General features: G+C 44.7%; 1 protein-coding gene across 2 annotated transcripts; it reads right to left on the reverse strand.

Annotated features, from left to right (window-relative positions):
- Window positions 1–3,753: 3,753 nt before the first annotated feature.
- On the reverse strand, window positions 3,754–24,438 carry VAMP7 (vesicle-associated membrane protein 7). Of its 2 annotated transcripts, XM_009579667.1 has the most exons (8): window positions 24,262–24,438; window positions 17,963–18,121; window positions 14,693–14,750; window positions 13,940–14,077; window positions 8,956–9,046; window positions 8,249–8,316; window positions 5,262–5,354; window positions 3,754–4,569 (listed from the first exon to the last, which is right to left on the reverse strand). In XM_009579667.1, the coding sequence occupies exons 2-8, from the start codon at window positions 18,106–18,108 to the stop codon at window positions 4,501–4,503; spliced, it is 663 nt and encodes a 220-aa protein (XP_009577962.1). In that variant the 5' UTR covers window positions 18,109–18,121; window positions 24,262–24,438; the 3' UTR covers window positions 3,754–4,500. The 2 variants fall into 2 exon arrangements, with proteins under 2 accessions (XP_009577962.1, XP_009577963.1); XM_009579668.1 differs by lacking the exons at window positions 14,693–14,750; window positions 24,262–24,438 and having other exon boundaries at window positions 4,011–4,569; window positions 18,028–18,108.
- Between the last annotated feature and the right edge of the window lie 586 nt (window positions 24,439–25,024).

A 25,024-nucleotide genomic window follows, 5' to 3' on the forward strand; every position in this document is an offset into this window, starting at 1 on the left:
TTGATAGTGTAGTTTAATAAAATGTTATGGTGCTGAAATAGATCTGCTTTATTCAAACAGTGAGCCTGACTGTTGAGTGGTTTTTTTTGTGCTAGGAATGAGGGTTCTCTTGACAGGCCCAGCTGTACAGAAGTCTGCTTCTGCACTTCAGCTCTCAAAGCTCTGCACAGGTAAACGGGTCTCCAGAGGAAGTCTCTTATGATGGAAGTGTTGATATTTACCTTTAATCTCCTTGGATTTCACAAGAATGAGGTGGGTGTTAGCAAAGGAAAACTTAATTCACAGCACTCGGATCATGTCTTTTCTAGGAGAATATCCACAAGTGGCCTAAGCAGAACAAAATATAGGAAACAGCACTTGCAAAGAGGAAGCTCTGCAGGATGCTTGACAGCAGACATCACTTTTTACATCTTTAGAAAATAAAAAAAAAAGGAAGAGACAGTTGTATCCCCCAGAAAGGCAGCGCTAGCAGAGGACTCTTCCCAGCCCCTCCCGCAGAAGCAGCAGTCACAATGGGAGCTTTTAGCATTGGGCACGTAAGCTGTGAGACCAAGGTTGGGTTCGTCACCTCTTGAGAGAGGTGTCTGTAAGCTAGTAACTGAAATGCAGCAAGGGTTTCTTTCTCATGTCCCATTTGCTCATTCTAATGAATACCAATGTTTTACTATAAACTTAAGTTATACAGCTGTATACCACTATTTTCCTGAAGTTGAAATAACCCTCTTCTACTTCAGAGCAGCCTTGTAAGTCTCAGCACCAGTTCCACCTTGTTGAAAGGGCAAAAAGGAAGGTTTTGTTATGAGCACTGTTACAGTGAAAGAGGCAGATGTGACTGAGCTGGAGCTATTGCTCATTGTCAGAATACAGATGTCTCCCTCCCACACACAAACATGTCAGAGACAACTGTTTTTACACAAATAGGCTTCTCACTACCCCCGATAAAGCTTTGCAGGTTTACAGCACTGTCCTGCTAAGGCTTTTCCTTTATGGAGAAGGTTCTTTCCTAAAAAAAAAAGCTGGAACCTGGTCCCATTGAACTTATTTACCTTCCTGGCACACAGAAAGATGAAAGACCAGCAACGCTTCAGTGCGATTTCTCTGTTGTTTGAGTGTTCTCCTTTTGTCTTCGCTGTGGTCTACATTCCAAAGGTAAGAGCACGCCTGCATTTTCCAGGCAGTGCATTTCTCTGCAGCCTCCTAAGTTGAGACAGCTGCTGCTATTTAATGGATACATAACAGATACTTAAAACTAGGCAAAGAACAAAAAATTTCTGGCAAAAGTAAAATATTTAAATAGTTTAAGGTTATATTCCAGTTAAAGCTTATCAGGCATGTGATACTGTTTCTATGAAGAACTGCAGAATGGATGCCCACAGACATTCGGATTTGGCTACGCACTTCTAGACAGACCAGAGGCTAAAAAGAGAAGTAAGCAGAAAGGTTGACCAGGGCCGCCTTCTGAGGTTAGCTTCTGCCTGAGTTCATGGGCATTTTAAATACAAATCTAAGATGGACAAGCACTTGAAGATGGCTACCCATCTGCTTTTTGGCCATACATCAGGAACATTAAGCACAAAACCCAGCTCTGTAAGAACTACCACACTAATGAGATTAATGAGATGTTAACTTAAGTTTTATCCTTTCATTTTTCTAAGCTGTTCTCATACCAAGTGATTTTCTTTCAGACTTTTGTATTCTATATTATCCTGAGCCCTAGCAGATACCATTGGAATGCAATTTTGCCTCAAACCAAGATAACAATCAACTAAACTCAAACAGTTTCTGCAAGTTAAAGAGGAAATCCAATTCCCTCATACTGATGCATGAGCCTGCTTCCAAAACCTAATACTGCATCAGCATTTAATGTTCCTGCGGTAGATGAGAGGCGAGGCAAGGCAGCGAGCAGTAAGTCTGTCTGTATGATAAACTCTTCTAGAAAAGTGGGTTCTTCCCAGCTACGACTAGAGAAGAGGAAAGGCATCCATAACTAGGGACTTCCCTCAAGACAGGGGGGTTTTGTATCACTGAAAATTGCCTTAAAAAAAGTTTTCACACAGACTTTCATTTAGCTTCCAAGTAATAACACCACTCCACTGCCTGTGCCATCACCCCTCCACAAGTGCTCTGTGGGTACCTTGTCCCCCATGTCCCTCAGCAACCCTTAGTCCCAGGCTCCCAGTTCACAACAGGGAGGAGCAGATTCCCTCCACCTCCAGAAATAAGCCCCTCTCAAGCTGTGACAGGCTCCAGCACTTGCATCAAAACTCAGTCAAAATCCTTCCAAAGCCAAGAGGTTTTACACAGAAACTACATCACAGCAGGATGTCTACACGCGATTTCTGCAAGCTGCCGTGCGGGGTGACACCGAGCCTGGCGCTGCAGCGTTGGACACAGGGTGACCCGCCCCAGGTACACACTGCTTTCATCAAGTAGTGCCTACCACCAGTCTGCACCTTCTGCCAGACCCACCTCTCACAAAACTAAAGAACTCTGCTTTCTGTACAGTAATTTTATTTAAATCAAGTTAACTTTGTTTTTACACTAATGCCTCAGTGCATCCTTTAAAAGGAAAGGAAGTATTTTCTTTAAAAAGTATTTGTACATAAGACAACAAATCATAGAAATGAACACAGTAATATCAACAATCCCTAAAACATGCACAAGTGTACACTGAACTGTGGGTGGCTGTAAGAGTAGGAGGCAAGAGGAAGGAAATCTTTCTCTAAGCTTTACATTCGATTAGCACAAATAGAAACAGATGCCAGCGACCGCAGCACTGATCAGAACCACTGACACGTTCTGGATATCAAGATCTGATTACCCTTAGTTAAATTTCAGCCTAGTAGAAGACAAATCCAAATAAGATACAAGTTTATAGGAGAACTCTTTATCTGGCACCTGCTGGAAAGCTCCAAGGTCAACGTAACACACCAAGAAAAGCACATGAAGGAGCAGCAGTTTCACATCACTGCCCTGCCTGTGGCAAGCCTGTGTTGCAGGGCACAGGGAACCCACGGCACCAAGGGAGTGCTCGAGTTTAGTCCCAAATTAAGCCTCCCATACCTCAACAGCGTCCACCCACCGTTAGAAGCCACTTCCCTGGGCTAAAAAGATGCAGCTTCCTTTGTAGACCATCTGATGCTTTTATGAGATTTCAGTTCTTTCTATTTCTTCTCTTGGAAATGAGCCTGTAAGATACAAGACAGAAGTCCCTACACCCCTCACCCCAGGCAGCAACAGCTTTGGCTCCAGGCAGCCAGGACTGGCCGGCTGGGACAGAAATAACAGCGTTCACAGCTCCCAACAGGAGGCAAAGCAGCCCCTGTCCTCTGACAGCAGCACATCGTCAGCATACCTCATCCTACATTTGGTTATTAGCCTTGGGTTTGGGTTTTTTTTGTTTTTCTTTTTGGAGGAGCACATGTTACTAACGTCCTCTGAAAGAGCCTTTCTTCTTCAGACCATAGAGAAAGTGACCATCCATCAACTCCAACCTTCTGTCCCTTCTTTCTCTGTCCTCAGTTTTTAGCACACACCTTCAGAGTAGAAGCACAAGCAGCAGATACCTGGCACCTTATCAAGCCAGATCAATAGATTGGCCCCCAATTTCACCTTAGCAAGTGATAACATTAGTATTCATTTTAGTCCACCCTCAAAAGAAGAACAGGAGAAATAACATGTGAGAAAGCAGATACATTACTGCAACCTTAACTATGTGCAATCATCTCCTTTACTGTATTGATTTAGCCACAAATTAAGGGGGAGGAGAGATGAGGAAGAAGTGAGGATGAAGAGGCAGCCATTCCAAAATGCTGAGGTGACCCAACACCCTCTCCTACCACCTCCAGAAAGACCTCCAGGAAAAGGGAGATTTCATACAGAAGCAGCACCTACATCTTACAGTGCTCAATGCCCTAGCCCAGAAGCCATTCTTGTTGTCACTACCAGTATTACACTTGCAACCTCTACATGTTGAAACACTACAGAACGGCATCAGGCCAGATGTGCAGGGAGAAGCAACCTGGATCTCCAATATTTGTTAAAAGGTGGAAATTCAGACATACACCCACCTTGTCCTGCCCACCCTGAACCACGCTCCACCACCACCCTCACGGGCAGGACAGCTGCTAGCAGTGCTGTCCTCCACTTGCGCGCTCACAGGAAAGTGCAAAGCTACACGGACACACGGGCGAGCATGCACATAACCCTCCAGAGCTGGACGAACCGCCCGCCCAGCCGAGAAGGGTGTCATTGGGACAGAGAAAGAAACAAAAAAATCCCTTCAAGTAATTTAAAACAGCCCATTCTTGAGGTTACAGCTGCACCGAAGCAGTGACCAGCTGGGCCTGTTTGGGGTGATAAGGCAAAAAAGGCCAAAGTCCTGGAGGGATGGAAGAATGAGAAGGTGTCAGTAGTGAAAGATTAAGAGTTATTCTGTAGGTTGCTTCTTCACACTCCTGTGATTCTCATCTCCAAGTGACCAGCACCCGCTGCCTCCAGTTACTTCTGCACACAGCTCGGCCATGCAAGCCCACCACAGGCAGCCGATAGAATGATATAGATGATAACCTGGAGAAAGAAAACAGCCACTTCAGTAGGGAATCACACTTCCATCATTCAGTCAACTGCTGACTTGGCCCGGCAATCCAAACACAAGCTTGGAAACCCCAGGTTATCAAAGCCCTAAATAACTTGGACTTTGTGCCAGCACCTCTTCCTCCACACCCTTGCAGCAACACGGGGATGAGACCTGTCCTCCAGCAAAACACGAACGAGGGTTGAGGGGTGACAAAGCACTTCACACATCTAACCTGCAACTACACTTCAGCATCCTCACGTTAGCACTGTTTGCATTGATTACAGGCTGAAGGTACTCTGCCACATCGAAAAAAGCTACTTTAAAGTTAAGAAACAAGGTACCAACAGGACTAAGGCCTAAAAAGCTATTACAGGTAGAGTAGCCATAAACTCAATACCTTAGCTTCTAATGGGGCTGGCAAGGCAGCTCCTATGACAGGCACTTAGAAGCTAGACAGCATTGTCTGGAAAGCTTTTCCTATTGCCTCGACAAGAAAAGCTGCCTGGCACGATGCTCTCTCTCCTCACCTCACACAAGACCATCAAAACATTTGTTTTACAGCTAAGAGCCTTCCAGGCACAGAGCTGAGGACACGCAGGTCTAAAGACAGTAATATGCTGCTGGCATTTTCCAGCAGTTAAGCCTGACTTAAAAGCTAAAGGTTATTATGCTCCATACTTACAATTGATACAATGATGATGACGATGGTAAGCTTGAGGTTCTTCATACACATGGCTCTAGCAAGGTTCCTGCTGGTAGTTTTGAAAGTGACTGACTACAAGAGAAAGTAAAAAAACTAATTAATTCCTGAACCTGCTGCAGAGGAAGCTGCATCCCAAGAAGCTAGATGAAGAGGCTTTTTCCAGCTACCACCTCCCTAACAACACAAACCACTGCAGTTATCTCCTCCAGAGATGCTTAACTCCTGCAGTTACACGAATACAACAGGCATCAAGAGAAAACACTACTTCAGGGGCAAGATCAAGTGTAAAAGTCCAGAACCAGCTCGGGGTTGTGCCTTCCCACGCTCATCTTGGGAGAATGAAACACAGAACATCACTAGGTCTGTAGGCTGCCCACAGGGATTTGTCTGGGTTCTCATTTGACTTCCAACCTTTTGGGAATTGACGTGCTCCAAAATATTTATGGAACTACTGATCTAATCACCAACATATTACATGCAACTTTATTACTGTAAATACACCTGCTAAAATGAGACAACCCATATTGCTACACTTGACAGCAGTTCCACAGGGGATAGACAAGTCCTTTAACGCTAGAACTTTCCTTCAGTGTTTGGGCTTGCTGCATTTTATGGAAAGCTTGTGGTTGCCCTGTTCCAAGTCTCCTCTCTGTATCCTGCAATTCCACGCATTCAAAACACTATAAATATATGTATTACACTTTAAGAAGTTCGGCTTAAAAAAAACGGTTCTACAAGATTACTCAAAGGTCCATGTAGTCTAGCACCCTATCTTTCGAACAGTAGCCAAAAAAAAGTAACTTTACAGGTTTATAAGAACAAGGAAAACTCTTGGTGACATATGTCTAGTACGTTCTCTGAGCTTCAGGTGATCTGTAGCTCAGGGAAATCCTGAGACAGAAGTTGTATCTTTGGGGTTTTGGTCCCAAACTGCCCTCAAACACCCACCGGGCTGGATTAGCGCAACTACTTTCACAAGCTTTCCCTGAACAGCTCATGCAAGGATACGCCTGCCCAGGGAAAGGCTGCAGCACCCAGAACAAGCCAACTCAGCAGCACACTCTGCTGGTTATTTTCAGGTTTTCCCCACAAACCACCCCGCAACTTTTTCACATGGTTTTGGTCCCAAACTGCCCTCAAACACCCACCGGGCTGGATTAGCGCAACTACTTTCACAAGCTTTCCCTGAACAGCTCATGCAAGGATACGCCTGCCCAGGGAAAGGCTGCAGCACCCAGAACAAGCCAACTCAGCAGCACACTCTGCTGGTTATTTTCAGGTTTTCCCCACAAACCACCCCGCAACTTTTTCACATAAGGCTACACCAGGAGGACTGCATCCCTATGAACTGTAATTTTGACTTAAAGCCGATTCCCATGCTCAGCCACCATCTGAACTTTGGGAGCACTTCTCTTGCTCGGCTGTGCAGTTTCTACGTGTGGAAGCAGACTGCTGGTACCAGCACACCTCATCTCAGCCCAGGCTAGTTCTCCAGAGGACGGGGCTGCTCTGACCACCAGCTTCTTCAGACCTCCCTCCCAAAAAGGGGCCCTTGCCACTGTTGCTAGGAGGGTTCTAACATGTTTGGTTTACGTACAATATTCTGGTGGTCAAGGCTCATACAGGAGTGATAAATCACAGTTCATTACTCTGAAGTTTGAGAACTTCAGCCCTGGGTCTCCTAGAACACTCACCATTGGGCTGTAAAACATTCAAAATAGAGGCATATCCCATTCCTCCATTTTCTGCGTGGTTTCCACGAACCAACACGCCCTGGGAGAGCTCATACATGAATTCAGCCTAATTCCTGAAGGAACTCCAGTCCATTTCTCTAAAGCATTACCTGAGGTTAGACTACTTCTTGCCATCACCTGAGGAAGTGGTAAGGTTTAAACACCTGATAGCTGGAGGAAAGTACTCCCTACTGGGTAAGCTCCAGGCATCTCTACTACCTCTCCAAAGCATGAACACTCTTTGCCAGCTTAGAGATGTTTGGATCTCCACAAGCCCCATAGAGGAGATACCGGCACTCTGCTGGGTTGAGGATTGCCCTCTGAGGGTCAGGTGCTAAAGGAATTGGGCAGCGAGCCAGGACTCTGCAGAGGAAGATGCTGCGCCAGGTCTAGGGATTCCCAGAGGAAAGACAAAAAAGCTTCCAGAGTGTACGACACTTTACTAGATAACATAGTGTAATTGTAAAGCATGAAGTTTTGGGGGTTTTTCAGTCTTTTCTCACTTAGAAGTGAGAAAATGAAGTTTTCCATGAAGTTCCAGAGTCTTTTATAGACTATTTAGGTGGAACAACTCAGGCTTTTTTTTTTTTTTTTAAAATCAGCTACACTTTCCCTGTCGGTATACTAGAACAACTCTACAGATAAACTGGAAATGTGTTAACCTGCATCAAGCTGACTTCAGACCAGGCCGCAAGAGAAGTTTTAATTATGATCTTTAGCTTTCCTATCGCTCCAGATAAAGAGTGGGTTTTCCCCACCTTGGGCACAAGAGATGAGGACAAGAAACACCACTGCTTGTGCTGGCAGCGTGTTAGCCTGTGCATTGGTTGTAGCAAACAGGAGCAAGTTGAAGATGGTTCATTAACAGGACGGGGCAGCAGGCAGCTGCTCCTTGGGAGCAGAGCGTTTGCTCAGCACTGCAGCCTAGCATTTAGCAGTCACCCACAAATCCCACCAGTACTGGCAGGATACAGAACAGAGATGCACAGGATACCTTCATTCTCTTAAATGAGCTGCAAGGCTGGGATGCAGCTTGTGAAACAGCTATAAGGAGGGAGGGAATTAAGACAGGACTTGTGTCTGACACAGGGAAGGATTATCTGTAGATCTAAATGCTTCAGTGTCTGTTTAGAAGTGGCTCTAGATGCTGGTCTTTACCTCCACTGCTCCCTGATGAGCACAACTGATGCAGTAACACTATTTCCCCAATTATAAGTTCTTCCCCAGACTTACCGAATCCACAAGATTCTCTGTTTTATCGATCAGTAACTCCAGCTTCTCTCCTCTTTGTGCCACAAGGTCTGGAGAAAGAGACAAAAATCCAAATCTGTAGGTAGAATCCCAGTGCAAAAATCCAGATCTTTTGGTAGAATCCCAAAGCTGCTTCCAATACCCAAGCCCAATTTTAAGCCAGAAGCTCTTGGCTTATTAGACATCAAGTAGTTCTCAGCCTTTCAGAGATTGCCAGGCAACAGTACTTAAGGAACAGTCTCACATCACACAGGCTACGTTTTGGGACTGACCTGACTCAGTTCCAGATCTAACCCTCTATTTTAAGTGGTCAGACTTGTCAAAACCCAAACCAGAGTCTGACACACACATACACAAAAAAAAGTAAGCTACCCAGGAGCATTTTCCTCACAGCAGCTGCAGGAAAGCCACGGTGACAAACAGACCAAACCCAGAGCATGCTTCACCCCGTCACAAGCTCTGCAAGTTCATCTCAAACAACGCTCCTCACACCCATGTGCCACCCTCAGCCAAGTTCAACGCAAGTAACAGCTCACAAACTCAGAGCTCCCCCAGGCCCTTCTTCACCAGGTCATTTTGTCAAGAGAGGCCACCCCACCATCAACTTCACTCTCCATAACGCTCCCTGCGGGACTGCCATTCTGGCCCCGAGGAACTCTGCATGCGTGGCACTGAGGGAAGCCAGATACCTATGTTTCGAACCATGATTCCTTTAAGTTCATCGATTTGAGCTTGCGTCTCTGCCACCTGGTCAGTGCCCTTGCTCTCCGAGTGGTATTTCTGTAACAAATGAAGAGTCAGTGAAAGCAGGGACCCTCAACGTTGCACTTCAGTTCCTTAAGACAAAAAAAGGAAACTCCTGGTCACTACAAAACAGCACAGACATAAATGTGAGTTTTCAAATTGCCTGAGATATTTATAAGTGGCTAGTAGACCAAAATCTGACTTTCTCAGCCACTTACAGATCACACATGCCCGTCTGCTCCTGCACTGCAGGAGCTGCAAGGCAGCCAGGTGCCTGCAATTTCCAGAGTGCCCAGAAATAACACCCCCCTTTGAAAGTCTAAGCAATTGGCAGCAAGGAAGGAAAGTTAAGACAAGAATCTGTGAGATACGGTTCACTGAATGCCTGGGCTAGTAGCCCACTAGTGGTCCGACTCCCACACATCATTTCTGAACTATTAATGAAGGGAACACACTTTCAGGACTTTCTCTACTTATCTCTAGAACATGTCAAGAGAGCCCTGCAATTTCACAAGCAAGACAGCATGCAGCCAGCTCTGCAGTGAGCACCAGAGGGAGTTCCAGCAAAGAAGAGGAAGGCCTGTGAACTGGAAATACCACAGGAGATGCTGAAGATGGCCAGTTTGAGTTGCCTAACTGCTCTTCCTAGAGAGGATACAAGCAGCCAGGAGCCAGCCTGCTGCGTGCTAGACCCACCTAGGAGGATTTCACACGCCACCTCCTAGCTACAGTCCGGCACTGTATCAGCTTTGGTGATATTGAATCCCTCTGTATTACAAGTGGAAAAAGCATGCACTGGATGCTCCATACAGGCACTGAGCACGCCACTGGGGTAAGCTCACCTGCCAGCTTGTCAGATACCTACAGAAGCACACTCCGTTTGTGGCCTCCCAGAAGCAAGGCAAAAAACATGACGTGTCGCTAACCTGTGCACATTCCTGTCATCCCTCCTCCTTAATCCTCTTCCCTTCAGAAGTGACAGGGACTTCACTCAGAGACTGTTTTTCAGGTTTTGGGATCACAAGCGAACCTTTGGTGACCGCACGGTTCAGGCTGGTAGGTGAGAGAAGTGCTAACCAACATCCCCAGGTTAAAAGGAGTCTTGCAGTGTTTGCAGAATCAAAGGAGGGAAATTGAGGGAAGTCAGCACTGGATAACTAAGTTCTGCTATTCCTGGATTGATTTTAAGTCACTGCTCTCATCACAGGTCCTTTGCAGTCAAGCATTGCTAGCCACAGCTCCTATTATCCCACTGCCTTTAAGTCACCTTCACCCCGGGAAACAGGTCTCTATAGCAAAACTCATAGATAAACTGTTCTTTTCCTCTGAACTTGTAGCCATCGCACTCACATCTGAAGACCTTTACGAAGCATCTCTACTTTAATAAGAGACCATCTAAGGAGACTGACAGCAGAGGGCAGGACTAGATCACAATTACTCTACTTCATGACCACCCCTGTGGCTACTTAAACCCACATTTTCTTCTGAATAAGTGTTCGATTTGCATCCATTTCTGACAACACAGGAAACGAGTCTCTAACAGCATTCACACACTCAGGTCATAATTAATGGTTATAACACTGAATGCAACAGCTCCTTTGAACCTTCTCCTCAGAGGTTAGTTTTTTAGGAGAAGGTGCAGAACTGGCATGCTATCAAAGCTGGTCACTGGTTTTACTGGAAGCGTTGCTTCCCTTTTCAGTGTTATCTGTGTGCTACACTCAAGTTGTAGCGTGATCTCTGAACTGCCATATGATCTCTTCTTCCACCCTCAGCCTCACACTAGTTAAACTCCTTAAGTTACAGGAATCACCTAGATAACAGTCCTGCTCTTGCACTACATGTAATGTTTGATCAGTAGGGCTCTCATTTCAGCAAGTTTTAGAGCCATGTGAGGGAAGAGCTTTCTGTCATCACTTAACTTCTATTAGTTGATGCCTGGATTTCTATCAATATGCAAAAGCTAAGGTAGGCAGCTCTCTTGTGCTTTAGAGAAATGGAAAGGCTGGGATTTTTAGAGGAATATCAACACCATGGCTCTGAAGACTGCCTGGCAAAAAAAATCATTAAGCTCCGCCATGAACAGCTTACAATTTGATGAGTCATCACTTCATACAGTTTCAGTCTCCATATATCAAAGCCTGGTGGAGAAGAAAAACTCAGTCCTACCACACATAGGAAGTTAATCTAATTTATTATGCACAATGCATCGGGCCCTCCTGGAGCCACACTGGCATTATTATTCATTGCTTTCTATCTGCTGCATAAGCCAAAGAACAGTTTCTGCAATGAACTATGTGCAACTCTACATGCTCCAAATCACCTCCGCTAGTCACTGAGGGCACCAACACAAACAGCTCCTTTCACAAACTCCAATACAAACTTCAGGCAGCAGCAGTGCAAGTACAAATCCTCACTTAACCGTCACCCACCTCAAAGCCCTGGCTTCACCCTGCACCTCAACATGCAACCATTACTGCTGGAGAGCGTTATAAAGCTTGCCCAGTTTCTACACTTACAGCCAAGAGCTATGCTTATGGGTCACCAGCAAAGGAGCTCTCCTCCTGCACCTGTAACATCACCAAACCTGGCATTTCCAGTAGATCAGCAAAACTTCACGGAGAACAACAGCAGCACTAATGCTCACCAGCCACAGCAGAGCAAATTGAGAACCTCCTACACTGTGTGTACAGCACCAGTTGTCCCAGATACAGATAGTGTAAAAGCTCTGAAAGCCAATACTCCAAGGACATCTTATCTTTAAATCAAGGGCGGTCTCAAAAAAAAACCCAACCTAAACCAACATTGCTCAGGTTATGAAGTTGTTTGTAGTCAATTAAGGACTCTTAAGAGTCTTCAACAGAAGATTCAAAACACTTTCTTTGCAGACCGTATAGCCTGAGGTTTTGTGCACTAATAAGGCTATTGATCATATGAGTCACAGGGCAGTTATTGATTCCTTCTCTATTTTCCATCTGACTTCATTCATTTAATTTGACATTACATCTAGCAACAGGCCTGTGCTTTCCCCAGGCCTGTTTTCTCTGCAGGTGCTGGAAATATACCACTGCAGACCAAACAACAGGGAGAAGTGCAAACTGCAACATTCCCACTACATTAACAGCTCATATTTTAAGAGCAGCCCAATCCCACACCTAGAGCAACTGCTCTCTGCTTTTTCTCCGCTTCTCCCCCACAAAAAAAACCCACTGGAGCAGGGCAGGGTGTTGTTTGCAGACCCAGGTTACGCATCAAGTCAACACTGCATTAAGAAAAAGTGCTCTGTGAAATGCATCTCATTCTATAGAGGGCTGCACTATGCTGTGCACTTAAATACTTCAGAAGCTATACCCATATACTGCTGTGAATAAAATACATAAAGCAATACAACAATTTCAAATCTCTCCCATCTGGCAGCTGTGGGCTTTGCCACACCTCCAAAACAATACACAACAAGCAAAGCACTTTTGTGAAAATGGGATGGTAGCATCAAGATTGTATCAGATTCCTGTGGTAAGCAAAATAAGCACATAACTCCTCTGCACTTCAAGAGGGAAGCAGATTCTAGCCCAACCTTTCCCTTCAGGAGTCCAAGAACAGACCCAGAATAGTTAGAATAGAGTCTTCTGAAACCTGGAAATTTTTTAAAAAGGAGATAGACAGTGTTCTGTATATGCCCTAACACCACCATTCAGAACTCAGCTTTAGTCGAGCTGTCAACAGGGCCAATAAAATCAGACAGCACATCAGAACAGCGGTGCCGTCCAGTTCCAGCAACTGAAAGCAACGTGCTCTGTTGCCAGTGGGAGAGCTGGGACAGACTGCTCCCTCCTCACGCCGCCGGAGAGGGGTGCCACTACAATCCCGCCAGGACACCAAGCTGTGCCACTATCAGGTACCCACTAGAGCAGTGGGCAAGAAGATATCTTACATTGCGGGCAGCTCCGCAACAGCGGCTTTCCTCACTGCAGCTGAGCTTGCAGCACCACACCGTACCAAGGCTCTCTGTGCCAAGCCCTTCCATGCTGTTGTTCAGTGCCTGCACAGACCCCACTGACATGGGCTTCATCTTCCTTCCAGACTGCAATCATACTGGTGTAGTGACTCATCTTGCAAAGACTATAGCGCCTACAGTCCCTAGACTTGGAATCCAGCATCGTCCTAAACACCACTCCAGCCTCAGCTGAAAAGTGCAAGTTGAGGGTGAAATAGATATTCCCCTCACTTTTGTAATACCCTCACACTTTTAGTTTTGGGGTTAGAAGGGTCCAAGGCAAGTCTCAGCTCAGAGAATGCGGAACCTTTCACAAGTCATTTATCCTGCTCTTTAACCTCCTACCTATCTTGGGAATGGAAATCCTTGGAGCCTCTGTGCAAGCTAGCTGGAGAGTCTACCATGGTTCTGTATACAGCACTTGACTGTAATCCAAGCCCAGTTTTATTTCCTCCTGAAAAGGACACAGTACCATAAGCAAATACCCTGTCACACTACAGCAGTGTGCCACTGAAATTACCAAGAAGCAAGGAGAGAGGCAGTTAGAGATTACTAGATACTCAAGTTCTGAAGTTTAGTTTAACAGAAACGGAGTAACATGCGTTTGTCTTGCTCTTAGCGACAGTGATGTTAGCTTGCACTGGATGGTCAACTGGAACTAGGTTTGACATTTCAAGTGTTACCATTAAGATCTAATCTCCAGTGCAGCTACCTGGTACAAACAGTTAATGCATCACTATTAACCCCAACCCACTTTTACCACCGAAGTAGTGAAGCAGCCCAGCTGCAGGGTAAGTGTGGGGAGAACAGCCAACTCCCCTAGCTTTATACCTAGACTCAGCATGGCACTTCACTTCCGAGGCAGAAAATACAGGGAGAATTTCTGGGGAGAAATTTGGCTTGTTCGGGAAATCCCATTTAGCAACAGATCTCACCAGCTGTGCAGCTAAGACACTTGAGAACTCGCTGTTCATTGCATAGGGAAGGGCTGTCTGTGCTCTTGAGCCGTATGTGGTCTGAAACCTCTTCTTGATTTCATTCAGGAAGTTGAAGGCTCTGGATCGTTCAAAGTCCTGGAAGGAAGAGAGCAGACCACGTCCAGAGCTGTGTCAATTCAGAAATAATGAAGTGTACGGGGCACGTAGCCAGTTGTAGAGAAACTGTAATTATCAGTTCTAACAGGCGTGCTGCGCGTAACGCTATGGGATTTGACTGGTTATCCTGGGGTTTGAATAGCAGCCAGATTTCAGTCTCAGCTTCCTGGACATTGGTTGGCAGCAGACTTTACTGGGGTATCCATACTTCTAATTCTGTGCCTGTTACCTTTTTCCAGTGAGGGAGAAGTCTCTCCTTCAACATGTCCAGAATTGAGGAGTATTAGGCATATTTCACTGACAATTAAAGGCTAGCATCCACATCTAGATTCTACCGCACTGCAGCCATTAAGAGAGAAACTAGGCAAAAACAAGAACTTGACCTCAAAACTAACTATTCACATGCATTTGAGCTCCAGGCTTAGACTTCAAAGCTCTAACTGATGTGAATGAGAACACAAGCAGTAGCTCCAATGGGAAAAAAGGCACCTCATATTAGCACCCACTATTGATTTTCTTTGGCATACAGATACAAAAAAAAGCCAAAACCTGCAAAGAGCCTGTCTGTGCCATAGCTGTAACCAAAGTACTTACATCATCTGTGATGCAGAGGTATATAATCCTGTCTTGGCAGATGTAATGAAACAGATAACTGCAGAGAACAAAAAAAAAAAAAAAAAAGGTCACTTGGAGCTGCCACAGGACTAATCTTCTAGAACACACTACTGCCTGCAGGGCCTTCAAGGGCTGGAGAAATAGAAGAGCAAATTCCAGTTACTCTACAGGAAATCACACAGATGCCAACATATCCCAGCCATCTTTGTTGAGGTAAGCGTCTCCATTCCTATAACCTACACTGAATTAGAAACCTACATGTTAAAGAATCACTGGCCTCACATACGTCACAGCACTCCATGCTTAGCAATAACTCTGTGGGACATCTAGTTGCCAAACAAGTTAAGTTCCACGTTCTTCCAGCTACTTATTTGTAAAAACAAAACCTTGACAGGATACCCAGGGGTAAGATTTACGTCTAATCCTAATCAATGTACAAACAAGCATTCACGCACTAGTTCACGTGTGACAAGAGCCGCAGTTAATTGGAGTGACCAGAAAGATAATACTTTAGTGAACCTCACTGGTACAGTGACTTGCTTCTTTAGCCTTGTTTGTATGACCACTGGGTTGCGCTGCCTTTGCTTTTCATTGCAAAGGCTAAGAGACAAAAGCAACCACAGCAGAAAATGAATTAGATAGAACAATAATCAGGCTGAACAGGCTTGAATCATGTGGCTAGGTTAACTATTCATGTGAAGATGCCTTCAGTGGTGCTGAGCAAACACAGATGTTAGTTAAATGCAACCCTCAGTATCCTGAAAAACAGTGCAAACCAGTTCAGAGCAATATATTCCTATCAAAATTAAACCAAGCTGTTATTTTAGGCCCACTATTAAAAAAACCCCTTAGTTCGTACACGACTAAACCCAAACCAGAACTGATCAGAGCATTCTAGTTCAACTCATTGGCTGTAGCTGTTGCTTTTTTATTACACCACCATTTGACACTCCAGTAGGTGATGTATGCTTCTGATGAGTACAGCAGGACAGAATAGGAAGAGAGTTGCAAAAAAGCCACATGAATACTTTTTTTTTCCTAATGAAAAACTATGTATCCTTTCACTTTGACATTTGTATATTCCAAAAAGTTTCCCCAGTAAGCATGTGGACCCTCTTACAAACTCCAGAATAAAAGCAAGTTAATGCATGTGCTGCACAGCAGTTGCCTTGTACAGCAATACGAGCACAGCTCAGTAGCTTTCAAACTCAGGTTTTGTATTATATAAATAAGACGACACTGAAATAAGCTTTAGGGGTGGGCTAGAAGTATAGTTTACTCCCCTGAAGGTCTGTTCTCATGGGAAAAAAAAAAATCCCTGCATATCCGCAACTATTGCCCCTTTTCCCTGGAAGGAGAGAGGTAAAGCTTGTCTGGTACTACCTTGTAGGGTCCCCAGTGACTTATAGAAGAATCTTAAACAGCAGAGACAGAATAACCCCAAGAACTCCAGATGCTGGAGGGCTGGTTTTCCTTGGAGATTATATAAAAGACATAGAAGTTCTTAAAAACAAAAAGAACTCATTAACTGAGTTTAAGAAGTTCAAACAAACTTAAAAGAAACAAGCTTTTTTCCTGTTTCAGAAGAGGAGAAATGATCCTAGACAGGTAACAGGGCAATTTTCTAGCCTCCAGGCCGGGACCCTGGCAAGGCAAAAGGATCCCTGAAACCCTACAGACAGGAAGAACAACAACTCCTTGTGCTCACTCAGCTTCACAGCTTTCATGTTCTGTCCAGTTATTGTGGTCAAGGGAAAAAAAAAGACTATTCTATATCTCTACAAACCAAAACCCTTGCTTTTTGACAGCAGGAAGAAGTTGCCAGCTCTAAGCATGTGTGTGTAAAAATATTCAATCCCCCCAGACAGATGGCTAGGAACTCTTCCTTCCCCTCTCCTAGAGGGAAGGCAGGGTTGGCAGATTCTGACCAAAGAGGGGGTTGTCCAAATCATAGAAAAAAAGCCAATATAAGTTTTGTCAGAAGAGACTAACTTTAGCAGAGGAGACACTCTGATGCCAAGCTCAGTGCCCAGAGCTGCAGAATGGCACCTGTATGTTTTAACAGCACAATGCAAAGCGGAACAACCACAAACTGCAGTGATCTTCTGGCACACTGGTTAAATCCCCATTAAGGAAACAGTCAGTAATGAGCAGAAGATTGTACACTTTGCAGCATGCTTTGCAAGTGTAGATGCATTAGTCACCTATCTCTCAGTGCTCCCCAGTAAAGAGCAAACCAATCTCCACCACAGTTCAAGTTTTCATCTATAAAAATGCACTACAGCACTTCTAAAACTCAACTTTGCAGTTGGTTCAACAGCACTCAAGGCAAAGTTAAAACAAAAGAAAATAACTGTACCCTTAAAATTACAGTAGAAAAAAAAAAGACTCAGCATCCAGAGTCCTTTAGATGACAGGGCAGGCAGCTTCCTCAGAAAGCTCTCCCCCAGGGACTTCTAGTGCTCCCAAGCCAGGGAAGGATGTGGCAAGACTACCCCAATTCTTATCTCTTGAATCCTTAGGCAGCCAAACCAGCTTTAATACAACAGCTTGGGCAATACTGAGAATCCAACCACACTGCCAATTCCAAAAAAAGAGCTGAAGTGGGGTCCAGCACTTCCAAATTTGCTTTCTCCACAGTTCTTTCTTTAGTTTGCACACCAACACATTGACTTACCTACTTTACATGTGCAATAAGTCAGCGTAGTCTCAGGCGATGTAACATCTAATCCCTCCATTCTATCAACAATGACCGAGGGCTGTTGAGAGATCTGTACAAGCCTGGGAAAAATCCTTCTGTCCCACAGACTGGATTTGTGGTAGCTCAGGATGACTCTACAACATCTGCCAGCAGGACTTAAAGCAACCAGGATCCACAAGTGATCTGAGAAGGGTGACATTTTTACCCTAAGCCATGTTTAAGCCTCAGAAAAGCCAGCAAAAGACTCCACAAGCCAAATACCAAATACTCCAACAGTTCGATATTCACAGCTGAGCACCCTCCAACTTTGGAGTTGTATGAAAATAGAAAACTTGATTTTATATCAACTGCCTTGGTACTTATTGCTTAAGCTAAATTAAAATCCTGGTTATGCTGCAAAGTTCTGGGGGAAAAAAAAGTAGCTGACTGCACATTCAATCAGCATACTAACACATCCAAATACGAGTTTGGCTACACTCCATTTATTCCTATCCTCGTGCATGTTCACTAGTCTCTCCTCCCGTACCCAGAAGAAAAGCATTACTCACTTCCCATGTGAATAGGTCAGTTTGTTGTTTTCAGATGGTATTTTCGCCAGGATCTGCTCTGTCACCTCCAGGAAGTTTCCTCCGCACCAGGCATGTTTGGCAAGGATGGTTGTGCCCCTCGCCACAACAGCGAACAGGATAGCCATGACTTCACACTACCTGGAAATAAAAACACTACAAGAATTAGACTCGCGTTCTTTGGCAGAGGAAGCATCATAATCTTAACGGTATTCTCTCGGCCCTCAACATAATGGAAGGGAGGCATAAGCTTGTTCAATACTTCGACAGAATACCATTATCAGAAAGCTTCTCTCATTTCCCCTTTTAGGTTCTTTCAGAACGACACCAAGACTACAATAACCTCTAGAAGAAGGTTTTTCTTATTGCAATTGCATGGCGTCCTACAGTTAGTGATCCTATAATGAATTTTGCCTACCTTGTTTCCACCTAGATTTCTATCTATTAGTACATTTTTTTGGCTCTTCAACTGACCCTTAAGTTTTTTCTTGCTTGTTAGTGAAAAAACCTGCGTGGGGCCAGCAAGCTCCAGTTCAGAAAGGAAGTAACTGTCTTGCAGCTATGCTAAGAGCAGCTCATTATGCAGACCAAGCCCACCATCCCCAACACATGACTGTTTAGGGGTGAGGCCTTGGCTTTGATTGCTATCAAACTGAAATAGAAAAACTGCCACTTGCTTAGAGTTACACCATACACATCCCCTTTTAATGGTCTCGAGACACTCACTAAGTGTATGTTGTCCCAAAGACTTCTGTAAAAGCACATAACCTGCACTTCTCAAAGCAAGACAGCACACTTGCAAACTGATTATCCTCAGCAACACACTATTTCTACAAGCCAATGTTCTTGCATGCTTATCAAACTGGACAGGTTACAGTGTGCAAGTGTTTGAGGGCCAGACTTCTGTGAAGTCTCCAGAGTTGGAAAAACACACCTGCTGTCATATAAAGGGACACATTTAATCAGCTCAAGTATCATCACATTAATCTACTGACAGACCCAAGATTTAACATATGAAACCACACGTCAGACCACAGCTGTGACATCTGCTCAGCTGATCCAGTACATCCATAAGCCTCTTTTCTGCTCAGGAAAGACTTAGGAAGACTTTTGACTCTGAAAAAAACAAAAATCTTATTTTTCACTTTGCACTTGACTGCCCTCATATTGCCTGCCTTGTTTTGTGTCTAGAAATGTCTGCATTCTGGCTGGAAAGATCACACACCTATTTCAACACAACCAAGTAGCTTGGAGACCTCTCTAGAAATAGGTACAACAGCAGAGAAGCAGTGGTTTAGCTTCAGGATCCGAAGACCACAGGCAGAAAGACTGAACGTAGGCTATGCCCAGCCAGACTTTCCACCCCTCTGGCACTGATTGAAGACCTATTGATCTCTTCTGTATCAGGGGTCAGTCCTACCGAGCACTGTGCAGACAGATCTGCCCTGAAGAGCTTATGCTTTCATGTGAACTGATGCACAAATGATCGGCAACAGCGGAAGAGGTGGCGGAGGAATGCAGAGCTTTAACAAGGCCAGTGAAGGTGAGATACAATCACTCCACCACATCAGGGCTCGCTTTATCAGTCTGAGCTTGACAGATTCAGGCTTGGCCAGCAACAATCAGGTACTCTCCCAAACCTCCCACAGGTTTAAAAGCTCAATGTTGGAGAGGAAAAAGAATAAACTCATGGATTTATTCAGAGAGGAGACTCCACAACTAAGCTACAACCACCTTGGCGCACTGAGGTATTCAGAGCCAGCACTGCCAAAGGGAACAGAAGGCAAAGGATGAGTTTGACAAGGGGCCAGAGCAAGGAAAGCGGGAAGCAGAACAGTAAGAGGTCTCAAAGGACACTGCTTCGGAGCAGAGCACCCAGCCAAGCGCACTCTAGAAAACCTGAGAGAGCATACTGCCGGTAAAGGGGAAGGGAGAACACACCAGACAAAGCCTCACACCATGCAGACGCAAGTTCCCAAATAAGCTGTTCTCCTTTGCTCTTCCTGACTAGTAACACAACAAAAGGGCATCGATAACTGAAGGGGGGAAGAAGCACCAGAGCACTCAGCAGCAGCTCCCCCAAACAGATTTGCTGCTTTCACTTCCTCATGGCCTAAAGCTGGCACTGCTCCGACCCACGTATGTACCCCTTCGCTTCTACCAAGGGCACGGGGGAAGGCCCTTGTGCTCTTTGCACAGCTTGCTTCTTGTCCACCCTGTCCCAGAGCAAGACCTGTTTTCAGAAAAAAAGCAACCTGTTGCGTTTACCTGTTGCTCTTTTTGAGATGACAGCTTCCCTCGTCCCCACTCAGCATGCCCTAGTATTCACACACAGCTTGTTTCCCACCCACCACTCCCATCTAGATGCCAAGCTCATCTGGACATGGCTCAGGGATTTTAATAGCAGGATTTACATCCAGCTGACACGCTTGCACAAAATCTGTTCGGAAAAAGGAAGGTGAAGATTGCCTACACTAGCAGACGCCCTTCCACTACTGGTGAAAGAATTGGGGTTTGCAAACAGCTGTTCCCCTGCCTTGTCCCCCTCCCTTCCAGACTGAAGCAAGCAAGCTCCAGCTCACTTAAAAATGTCAGTACAAAGAGGTGACAAACTGCTAGGTTTGTTTTTGTTTCCTCCCACAGTCACAGGTATGCTGGCTTGCAGGCTCACAACTGCCCTCTAACATCAAGCCTGTCAGCATTAGAGAAAAAAAAAAGAATTCTTTTATATCTAAGAGGAGATGATCTTTAAGCATAAGGACAGGTGGTGCTTATTATTGTCAATTAAGCAATGTCAATGTCCACCTGAAGATGATTGTGGAAGTTATAGAACATGGAAAAGCAAGGGTAACAGTTTTTGCTCTTACACACTTTCTAAGGAAACTCCTCAGCACAAAGATACCCAAGGAGAAAGAATGTAAAGCAGAGAAGAAAGTCATGATTACTCACTATCCGTAACACAAAAATGAATAGAAAGTTCAAGAACAGGTTCCAGCAGAAGGAAGTAGTTTTTCACACAATGCATCCTCGGAAGCTCATTCCCACATGTTATCATGGAGGAAAAGAGTTCGCATGAGTTCAGAAAGTAACTGACAAGTTTATGGAGGAAAAGAATCACTATTAAACAAATACCACCCAAGCAGACGCTCATTGGAGCCTAAGAGTTTATCATGAGTTTCTTCTATTCTTCCACTCTTCCCTAAACATCCCACCAGTCACCACAGAGCCAGACCCACCTTCAGTCTGACTCAGTACAACCATTCGTAACACTGAGAATCACTTACTCCACAGAAGTTCAGATTTTTTTTCCCCAAACACTATGAAGAGCAAGTAATATCTTCAAGCAGCAAAGCAGGTGGCCTGCCAAGTCAGATCCATGGCCCAGCCCCAGTCGAGGTTATGAATCTCACAGGACTTGAGCTTTAGGGCTGCTCTTGCTCACCACACTGCTCTTCTCGTACAGGAACAATTAAGAGTTATACAAAGGCCTCCAAAGTCCCAGCGCTCCCAGTTTGGAGCAAATGCCTTAAAAGAGTTTAAAAACACACTTCCAAGGCATCCTATCATCTCTTGCAACACTTGAACTACCAAGAATATCACATGACAAGCAGAAAGCCAAGTCATTTGCAAAGCCTCTTAGAAGCCCGACCACGTTTTCCTTCCAGCATCACTGAACCAGCCTGCCACATCACATCTTGCCAAGTGTTTTAGAACTGCCCCACTACAGAAAATCCAAACTTCCTTCCAGAAAGCTGTATCTAGACAAGCCCATGGTCTGGTCAACCTGCATACACACAAACTGTTTGGGGGTGCTCCCAGCACTGAGCTCTCTGACATCCTGCCACAGAAGACTTACATCGACAACCTAGCAGAGCTTGTTGTTTTGTTTTTTTTTTTAAGCCAGCCTTAAATTGCTGCACGAACCGCATGTTGATTGCATTAGAGCAGGAAAAGTAGTCACAGATTCCAGTAATATATTGCTGCCTCTGGCCTTAAAAAGCTGCTCTCGGCTCTTCAAAGCACAGTGCTACAGACTCGGAAGTCTGAGGGTCACAAAGTGGGACCCTAATGTTCTAAGTCAAGACTCACCTACCTCTAGTTAAACACAAGCTGAGTAAGTTACTAATCACAAGTCCCCCCTCCACATACCTGAAGAGACCAAAAGCTTTAGCCTGATGCTCACAACATCATTTAAGATAGGAGTATTTGGACATGGCATTGAGCAGAAGTGGGGATTACTGAGAGCTAAAACATAAAGGAATGAGTTAACTCCTTGGAACCTTCCTGCAGGAGCCACTACCTCCACCTGAAGAAGCTGAAGCCAAAAAGAAGCCAAGCAAAAACACAGACCCAAGATGTTTATAGACAAACAAAACTAAATCTTGGATAACTCAAGTTAAATGCTTATCACACCAGAGGCAAGGGCAGCCACACAGCTGGTTCTGATACTGTAAAAAGAAATTATTAACTGCCTTGCAACTGTTCCTCATTTCTCCTGATTAAAGAGAGAGCAGCTCACTCCTGCCTGACAAGGCTACAGAGAGAGCACAAACATTTTCCCAGCAAAAAAGTAGTACCTGTGGCAAAAAAAAAAAAAAAAAATTCAACTGTCCAGTCCTTCACAAGTGATTCTCTACAAGCTTAGCCTCATCCGCTATCCTACATCTTAGCTTTGACTAATTTAGCCAGAAGACGCTAACTACACAAATGGCACTTTATTCTGTTTTCTACTCACTCAACACCTGATTTCTTCAGGTGCTACCAACCCCAGTTTTCCTAACAACGAGGAACTGCTGAGCAGCACAAGTCAAAGAATTTGTGAACAGTTACAACAGCACACTGATCTGCAACAATACTAACTAAACCAAGAGGAATTTATTATACAATCACATCCCTTCAGATCCACCAAGATACAGTCGTCTGCAATATTTTGGCCAGCCCAGCAACTGAACCAGAACTGTGTCGGTGCGTGGTACAACACCAGGTCACAGCCAGGAATAAACAAACACGACTAAGCCTCTTGAGCAATCAGGTGATTGTCAAGTATCAAGAAACCAATCTCTTCACATTGCAGTCACTCAGCGAACAGGACCAATATAAAAGAGCAGTTGTAAAAGAAAAAACACCCACAAACCCTCCCCCTGCCACACGCACTGCAAAAGATCAGCAGCCTGCAACACAGTGAGCAACCAACCTCAGAACTACAAAGCCCACACAAGTAAAGAGACACCTTAATTCCCAGAGTAGAAAAACTCCAGGTTCAGACTGAGGATTATGAAGTGGTTTAGACAACTTCTAAAAGTCTCCGTTCTTTTGATATTGGATATTTGCAGAACTCACATAGTGAGGTGAGAGTTCAATAGTACCACAAGTAAGGTGACGCTCGCTGACACCGTAGGATCCCACAGTCCTGCGACAGCAAGGAAATCAACTCACTGAATTCACAGTCCTCAGCCTTACTTAGGAGACAATAGCCATGTACTTTGCAATGGCACCTGCCCCAGCTTTGAGCAGAATGGCTTAAATGAAGCAAAACAGATTAACAAGGAGCATATTTCTCTCTATAAGCAGCACCTCATGCAGCCCTGTAAAAGTCATTATTACTTTTGTTAGCAATACAAACGATTAAACTGCTAGGGAACATCTCTCCTCAGAAGTTACAAGAGAGTCAGGAATTAAGTCAATTAAAATCAAGCCCTTTGTAGAGCCCTAGAGATCACAACTGTTTTCTATCTAAATTTACAATATTGGATGTCTGGAAGCAGCCAAGACCAAACCTTCCTAAAAGAAAAACTCACCAGGTAGGCCTTGCATGGAAAGGCTGCGAATCAGGAGGGAAAGGAGAAGAAGGCTGCATTCCTCAGCCACCCAGAAAATACCACAGATCCAAAGAACTCCTTAAGCAGTGCCAGAAGCATTTGGCGGCTAACAGAGATGAAGCACAAAGGTGAGTATTGCATCTGTATTGCAATGACTATTTACTCATTGCAAGACACAGCGTGCTGCTGTCTACAAGGTCTCTCATGGTATTTGACAGAAGGGCACAGAAAAACCTGCAGCATCTTAAAAAATGTCAGAAACACAGGTTCAGTCTTCAACGCGATGTTTAAAACTTCAGTGGGGATGATTTATTATTTTCAAGTGAGACACAAAACAACTTCTTTTTTGCTCTGACTTCACTGAAGATCTAGAATAAACTATCAGATGGCAGTTAAGACAGCTGGGGCAAGAAGTGAACCCAGAAAACTGCACCTGTCCTCTATCAGCAGTACTGCCCTTGCCAGCCAAGGGGGACTCATCGGTTCTTCTTCTTGACCAGAAGATTCACAGCCTCAGTGACAACAAGTGATGGAGGAGGCCACTGCTTATATTTCCAGAAATCCTCTTTAGAGAAAGCAAGGGGCATCACATTACTGCTGGCTTTAAACATGAAACGAGTGTAGGTGTTGCAACCCTGCAAGTTGCAAACTGCCTGACTGCAATAAGAAGATCGTTGAAGTACGGTGACTTCAGCAGAAAGTAGCCTAGACTTCACTTTAACCCTTCCTTGGCATCTGCAAGTTATTATTTCTTTAAAGGATATTCCAACATTAAGCCCTGTAGCTTATTTGTTCGTTTTAAGCCTGAGAAGCACAACATTCATGCACCAACTTAACAGAAGTTTAGCCTCCTCTCTGCCTGCATAGCTTACTTCAGATACCTCCACTTCATCATTACAGAAACAAATGGCTAGATAACATTAATCTGGTTTCTCTTCCAGGCCCATCACCTTTTCTGGAAGGCAGCGTAACATGTTTTAGAAGAGGGGTAAAGAAACAGAATATGACAGCTACTGGATAAGCAGCTCTCTAGAGAGGTAACATGTACACCCTGAAGCATCCCCCTAGTACCCCCCCGCAAGCCCAACTGTAGTTACTTATCACCACCCAGTCTTTAAAATCCACGCAAGCCTTTGCGCCGAGTGACACCAGCAGCACGACGCCCCGGGGTGAACCGCATTCCCCGCCATGTCCTCCACAACCCGCCCCCCCAGTTCCCAAAGCC

This window comes from Fulmarus glacialis, unplaced genomic scaffold, assembly GCF_000690835.1.
Source record: "Fulmarus glacialis isolate BGI_N327 unplaced genomic scaffold, ASM69083v1 scaffold9136, whole genome shotgun sequence".
Classification (NCBI taxonomy): domain Eukaryota; kingdom Metazoa; phylum Chordata; class Aves; order Procellariiformes; family Procellariidae; genus Fulmarus; species Fulmarus glacialis.